General features: G+C 33.9%; 1 protein-coding gene across 1 annotated transcript; it reads right to left on the reverse strand.

Moving 5' to 3' along the window:
* Positions 1-2,542: 2,542 nt before the first annotated feature.
* LOC113069049 (beta-crystallin B3-like) lies at positions 2,543-7,813 on the reverse strand. Its single transcript, XM_026242025.1, has 6 exons — positions 7,679-7,813; positions 6,566-6,648; positions 5,356-5,474; positions 4,034-4,166; positions 3,809-3,951; positions 2,543-2,952 (listed from the first exon to the last, which is right to left on the reverse strand). Exons 2-6 carry the CDS (start codon positions 6,638-6,640, stop codon positions 2,685-2,687), a joined length of 738 nt encoding a protein of 245 aa, XP_026097810.1. The 5' UTR covers positions 6,641-6,648; positions 7,679-7,813; the 3' UTR covers positions 2,543-2,684.
* Between the last annotated feature and the right edge of the window lie 256 nt (positions 7,814-8,069).

Below are 8,069 nucleotides of genomic sequence, written 5' to 3' on the forward strand. Positions count from 1 at the left end.
CAGTCACAGTTGTGTTTTCCTCACCAAAATCTGCCTGTATAGTAATTTGGTGATGCAAAGGCCTTTGGTAACCTCATCAATATGATTTGCAGAATGACTCAAGACTCTTCTCAACTACACACACTGCTTTCAGGACAGAAAAGGCCTGAATACAACTCACTAATGACATCAGATTGTGTGCAATGATTATGAACGCCAGGAAATCTTAATTTCACAACTGCTGAAGCCAACTGAATGAGTAACAAAACATTTTGAGCAAAAGAGCGGAGCTGATTGATTTACAAAAACATCTACACACTGACCCGATCACTGTGAAGCTTCTCAGACAGAAGAAAAGAAACGTAGAAATGAAAATGAAAGAATAGGGTTATTAAAAGCCCTTGGGGAAACTTGTCAAAATATCGTTTGATTCTAAAATAGAATCTCAAATTGTGACATGTTTCTGTTCTGCTGTTTTTAGGGAACTGCTTGCTCTTAAATCTGGCGACTGAGCTGACACGCGATATAAAAAGAAAGCAATTATTTAAAAACTCATTTGAATAAACGTCAAACATCTGTTCTCTTTTCCAGGGAGGTTGTTTGCAGCACCACGTACAAACTGTTTTAGAGAGAAAATTATTGTCTCAGTCTTTTACAAAAGATTTTTTCAAAGTTGTAAATAAAACTATTCGCTAACTGTTTTATAAGAAAGTACTATTTCAGTCCTTTCAAAACTTCACATTTAAATCTCTTTGTCATTTGCTGTTTCTTTATAATTATTCATGAAATTTAATAGGAGTAGAAATTTATTTTGGAGTGAAAATTAATAAAAAATAAATCATACACCGTTTTTCCCTGTGTGTGTGTGTGTGTGTATGTATATATATAATTGCAATAAAAACAATCATTAACAGTTAAAAGAATAATTACAAACAATTGACAGTAAACAATAATAATAATCCAATTTAAAAAAAAAAACATTAGCATTTTAAAATAATAATTTAATAAATAATGAAAACAAATAATAAATTAATTGATTAGCAAAAGTTAAAAAAACCATTAGCAATTAAAAATAATAATAAAAATAATTAGTAAAAAATATTCATTTATAAATAATTATTAGTACTTAACAATAATTTAAAAAAGTAAAAAATGTAAAAATTAATCGTACAGTTAAAAAATATCATATAACAGTTTAAAACAATCTTTAAAAATACAAAAATAATAATTAAATGAATAATTTGTAAAAAAAAATAAATAATAATAATTAAATAAAAAAATAATCATATAATAAATAAAAAATATCAAAAAAATAAAAGTTTAATTATTATCTGTTACTAATGTAAAAAAAAAAAAGTATTACACTAAACTGAAGCTGCTGTTTCAGTGAATCTGCAAAATGTTAGTTCATCAATAATAATATTTTTCACAATAAAATGAGATACACAGTAACTTGCACAATAATTAGCTAGTTCGACATCTACAGTGATTATTACAGAGTGTTTGGTGAGGCATAGAAAGGTCTGGTTTGGTAACCTCATCGGTATGCCATGGATGGGCGATTCGGACCGGCTGTGGAAGCTTGCCATATTTTTTCATCATTATTCGTCACAGCAATGCCAAACCATGGCAAGCCAAGCCCACATCAGCCTGGAGTTATTTCATTAGTTGTCATTTGTGGAGACTGCCACGCTTTGTTCTCCGTTCACATGACTCAGCTGAACTCCTGCCAAGAGCCAACGACTTACAAAGAGACAGGAAAGATATACAGAGGATGAAAGGAAAGAAAGAGAAATACACACACATATGCTGACAATAGTTAGCCTAAAAACCAAGAGGAGAGAACATGAACGTGAACAGATATATCAGATGAATTTATGAGTGGATAAAGATGGAGATGATTAAAGGGGAGGAACAAGTAAACAGGGACGGGCATTATTTGCAAATAGTTCAAAATGATTATTTCAGAACTAGAATTTGTCATTGAATTCATTATTCTTAAAAATATATATAATTAAAAAAATAATGAAGCAAACAAATTTTTCTAGAAATGGTTGTGATTTTGTAATGCAATAAATAAAAAGTGTCTTTTAGTGTTTGCATGTTACATTTTCCTTTATTGTTGCACTACCATTAACAAGTTTTACTTTTATTCAGCAAGGATGCATTAAATTGACACTGAGTTGAAAGTAAAGATTGCAATGTCACAAAAGACTTCTATTTCAAATAAATACTGTAGAAAAAATATCTATAATCAGAAATGTTTCTTGAGCAGCAAATCAGTATATTAGAATTATTTCTGAAGGATCATGTGACACTGAAGACTAGAGGAATGATGCTGAAAATACAGCTTTGTGCACAGTAATAAATAAAAATTTTATACATATTAAAACATAAAATAGTTATTTTGAATTGTAATAATATTTCACATTATTACTGATTTTACTGTATTTTTGGTAAAAATAGTACAGCCCTGCTCAGGATTCCTTACCAAACTCGTGGTATTTTCAGTGTTGTATCAGTCTAGCAGAAAAAATAAATAAATCAAGACACGAGCCAAAGGTCAGAGATCAAAGCATGGGCCGAGGCCTTTATTTCCAATGATAGACACACAAGAGGCAAAGCAGTCACTTTTGCTTTCCAGCTTTCTTGGTGGTCCTCTGAGCAGGCGCAGGGCAGAGGTCATGAGCGGGGCTTGCCCTCCTTCAGCTGCTGGCAGCCGGGGCGGATGGGGCAGCCGGAGCGGGAACGGGAGCTGGGGCGGGATTGGGAGCAGGACTGGGGTTTGGGTTGGGTTTGGGAGCCGGGTCGGGGACGGTGAAGCAGCCCCGTTTGTGCCACTGCATGTCCCGCACACGCCGGACGGACTGCAGCTGGGGTTCTGTGGCTCCCCAGTCGTTCCAGTGCTTGTATTCGCCATGTTCAAACACGAACTGACGCCCGCGGTAGCCTGGGTACATGTAGCCCACCCACCTGAGGAAACAAATTCAGGCATACTTGACTGTGGAAATAATGTCAGAAAAAAATCACTATCATTAAGTACATTTTAAAGATACTGTATGTACACTCTTTAAAATAAAAGTTCCAAAAGGAGGATTTCGCAAAGAACCTTTCAAAGAACAGTTCTTAAAAGAACCATTTTTGCTTCTTAGTCTGAAGAATGTTTTAATAATCACTGTATTGCATTAAAAAGAAGATTCTGTGCAATGGAAAGGTTCTTCATGAATCCATCAATGGCAACCAGTTTAAGAATGAAGGACAATATTTTGCTTCTCAAAGAACATTTCAGAGATCAGATTTTAAAAGAACAATTTGATAATCTAAAGAGCCTTTTTGAAAGCGGAAGAGAGTGATTGCTTGTAGATTTACTTGATCTTCTAGAAGTCAACACGAAACAGCATTTGAATCCGAACCTTTTGTGATGTTATAAATGTCATCATTGTCACTTTTTGATTATAATGCATGTTTCTGTCAAATTTCTATCAAAAAATAAAACATTTAAAAGTAGGTTCTTTCAAATAACATGCACTGATGACCAGGAAAATGTATTTAGGAAGTAAAAAGAGTGCATTTTGAGATCACATTGACTTTAAAGGGGAAATCATGGCCTAGTGGTTATGAGTTTGACTTTGAGTTTGTGTTCACGGTGTGTGTGTGTGTGTTCACTGCTGTGTGTGTGCACTTTGGATGGGTTAAATGCAGAGCACGAATTCTGAGGAAAAATAAGGACTGAATCAAAAATCAAGACCATCTTGAAAAATCAAGCTTCACTTATGGTCTTTGGATATCAGCGGCAAGAAAACAATCTCGAACAAACTCTCAAACTCACGTTCCGTTGACAGCTTTGGCACTGGCCACTCGGTCCTGGAAGCCGTGGACCCACAAGCTGGGAATGTCATCATCCACGATTTCCATCTTTCTCCCGGCAAAGCTGCAGTTCTCGAACAGATGTAGTTTGTGGTCTGCGCTGTCCTAGTAATGGAGCGTAAACACGAGACTCAGTGGGCCGTGACGGGAGAGCAGATCTTTAATCAGGTGTGAACGTGTCTCTCACCACTCTCAGAGGTCTCATGGACAGGAGGAGGGAGCTGCTCTGGCTGTTGGTCCAGGTGGACCAGCGAGGATATTCTCCCTTCTCCAAAACAAACTGCTCTCCCAGAAAGCCCTTCTTCTCAAAGGCGACCCATCTATGACAAGATCATCAAGATCAGGATGGATAAATGGATGATTCCTTTTGATTAAAGCAGGGATTCACAAACTTTCTTTGTCAGCCAAACCTCTTTCAAAAATAAATATTTATTTGAACAACCCCTGCGATCTTAAATTTCAATAATATAACAATATATTTGCCTTTTGACAATTTTCTGATGATAGTTAATGGTCACGTGACGTAGGTAAAGCGGTGTTATTTTAGTTATACTATCATAACTATTACTTGTTATAGTTTTGGTCATTATTTTTAGTTAGATCTTATCTTTATATTTTTATATTAATGTTCATTTTAAAGATTTCGTTTTTTTCTCTTTTTTATTTTTTTCATATTTTTTATTTTTATTTTTATCTTTATATAGCTTTAGGTTTACTTACTTAGAGACATTTTAGTACTTAAATGAAAATGAGAAATGTGTATTTGGTAACTAGTTGAAATGTAATTTATTTTAAAGTTTTTCAAATTAGTTTTTTAATTTAATTGAAAAAAAAAGTTGTTTTGTATTCTCTTAATTGTATTTATTATTATTATTATTATTATTTTTTTTTTTCTTTTTTTTTGTATGTTTTTATTTTTAGTTAAGGACAATAACCCTGAGTTAAACATCTACAATATTTAGGTATTTCAGATATTTTTAATCTTATTTTATTTATTTTTATTTTTATTTTTGGACATGAAGACCCACTATATAATATAATTCTAACATAATTAAAATGATATCTAAATTAAATTCGGAAACTGAAGCTGTTATTTACATTTATTAAATGTCCATGTAGGTAAATGAATAAATCACAGTTCATTTTGTGACTCCAGCGATTTTAAAAACTGCTTGTTCTAAATGAACGTTATAGAGAATAAAAAATAAATATTCCATCTTTATATTTTTATTGTATTTTTGCTTTTTTATTAAGTTAATTATATTATATTATTAAATGTATGCATTTAGCAGACGCTTTTATCCAAAGTGACTTACAGTGCATTCAGGCTATCAATTTTTACCTATCATGTGTTCCCGGGTGAATTTTATTATATTACATTACATTACATTACATTACATTATATTAGTCAGTCCATTGATTTGTATGTTACAAGAACACTCTGAACATTCTTCATTCCTTCTTTTGTGGTTGTAGATAATGTGGTTTGACAGTAGAAAACATACTCACGGGCAAGACTCAACTATAATTGATCCAACTTTTTCCAGGTTCTTCTCAATCAAGTCCTTGCATTCTGCCGACAGCTCGACCTTTTTTCCACGGAAGTTCTCGAATTCAAACAGTGAGACCTGTGAAGATGATTCGACACATTTTAAGTCATAAACTGTTTGTCATAAACACTATAAGCCATAAACTCTTTCATTCATGAAAAACGAGGAGAGTTTTTGTGTAAATTATTTATAAAATCATTCATGCAAATTGTCATTCATTTTAACGAAGAACTTCATTCAACAGCAATAAGATGAAATGAAGAACAAGCGGAGACATTTGCAGTTCAGAATTTTCTTTCTCAAGACAACATCTCAAACTGTTCTCAGATTTGTCAGTTTCAAAGTCTGCAATCAGAATTTAAGAGATGTAAAAGGAAAAGTTCACCTTAAATTGAAAATGTACTCCCCCTCAGGTCGGTCATGTAAGATGTAGATGAGTTTGTTTCTTCATCAGATTTGGAGAAATGTAGCATTGTTTGTTTGCCAGTGGATCCTCTGTAGTGAATGGGTGCCGTCATAATGAGAGTCCAAACAGCTGATAAATAATCCACATGTAATCCATATTTTTTCGGTTCTTTAAACCGTTACATTTGAATCTAGAATCTATTAATTATGCTTCCTCCAATGAAAATGTACAGTTGTCCTTATGTTGTCCTCTCACTTTAAAATCCATTGACATATTTGTTTTGCTTGCAAATGTGCTTAATGTGTGCATATTTCTCTCCTGATTCACACAAGATCACTTTTTCAATGGTTTCAAGCAATGGTTTGAAATTAAAAATGTAAAACACGCAGCTTTTGGCTTTCTCAAGACATTAACTGATGGACTGGAGTTGTGTGTGTTACTTGTGCATTAGTGTGATGTTTTTATCAGCTGTTTGGACTCTCATTTTGACGGCACCCATTCATTGCTGAGGATCTATTGGTGAAACAGTGTTGTAATGACACATTTCTCCGAGTCTGTTCTGATGAAGAAACAAATTCATCTATATCTGAGATGTTCTGAGGGTGAGTACATTTTTACATTCCTTCATAGATAAATACTCTTACTGTGTGTCAGCTATTGGCTTGTTGTGTCTGTTTTTGCAAGAATCCATTTAGTCTCAGGAGCTATAAAAGAGTTTCCTCTGGGCTTTTTGTCTGTGAAAAAGAACTGTGTAAATGAGTACCTTGTAAACCGCTCCTGCTCCTCCTTGGCTCTTCCCAGCGACCTGCTGATCTGGGACTCCCTGCTGATCCGACATCTCTCCACCTGGCAAAACACAAACACACATCAGAGATGAGGAAAAAAGACATTCACCAGCTATTGCTGCATGTGTGCTAAAAACATGAGAAGATTAAATACATTTCATGCATTTAGCAGACGCTTTTATCCAAAGCGACTTAGTGCATTCAGGCTATCAATTTTTACCTATCATGAGTACAAATAACTTCAATTAAATGTTAAAAAAACAAACAAAACAATAAAAAAACAGGAGATTTAATCTAAAGTGGATAGCTACAAAGTACATTTGGACACTTATAAATACATAAATATTGTTGCATTAGATAACAAAACAAAACTAAACAAAAAAAGAGGCATTTATTTAAAAAAATAAAATAAATGCATAATCATGCAAAATATTCATAACTGATATGAACAGTATTTTATTTATTATTATAATTATTATTCTTTTTACAAAACACAACTTGCATTTCCCCAAAATTAAACAGGTAAACGTTCCTTAAGCAGCAATTTATAAAACTGAAATTAAACAAGTTTCATTCGTTGTTTTAAAAAAATGTGTTTGGTAAAAAAAAAAAAAAAAAAAAAAAAAATGCTGACTGGAAAAGCATTCAAAACAGACACAATTAAACTTGGCTTATTATGCTCATTGTTTTACATATCTATTGTGTTTGTAAAAATGTTCTTAGTCGGATGGCAAAAATAAAGCAAAACAAAACAAATAACACAATGCTGATGCATCTTTCTTTTCAATTCACAAAAAAAGTTTTAAACTAAAACAATAGATCTAGCGATGACAATGAAGACTTTTTGTCTTCATTGTCATCGCTAGATCTATTGTTTTAGTTTAAAACTTCTTTAGCAATAACATTAGTCTTGATCAAGGAAAAATCTCTCTAAACATGATTTTCTTTTCTCTTTTACATCAATTTCTGTATTTCAGTTACACTGTAGGTATCAAATTAAACCTAAGACAGATTTCTATGACAAAGATATTTAGTTTCTTTTTTTCTGCCAGCACACATGAAAAGTATGTCTTCAGATAACATATCTTTACCTGTTTCTCCCGTCCTTCTCTTTCAGCAGTTCTCACCCCTCCACTCTCTCTCAGCGTGCGTGTGTATGAGTGTGTGTGTGTGTATGTGAGGAGTGTGTGTGGAGGTGAGGGTGTATGGTGGAGGGGACCTGGGGGGTATTTATGGTTTAATTCCGTCCACAGCAGCAGAAATGGGTTGGGCATCGATTGCTGTTGATGCAGCAAGTCTGTCGTTCGAATTTGTGTCCATCAGACTGCCTCTCAATAGGCTGTGAGTTGGCAGGAGTTGCCCGCAGCCACCAGCTTGCTCTGCTGCCAGCGTGGGTACAGCGGGCACCGACAGGGCACGAGCCAAGAGGATTCAGACAGGATCAGCTGCTGTCATCACAACATTGCTCACTATCTCCTCTCT

This window comes from Carassius auratus, chromosome 5 (assembly GCF_003368295.1).
Source record: "Carassius auratus strain Wakin chromosome 5, ASM336829v1, whole genome shotgun sequence".
Taxonomy (NCBI): Eukaryota; Metazoa; Chordata; class Actinopteri; order Cypriniformes; family Cyprinidae; genus Carassius; species Carassius auratus.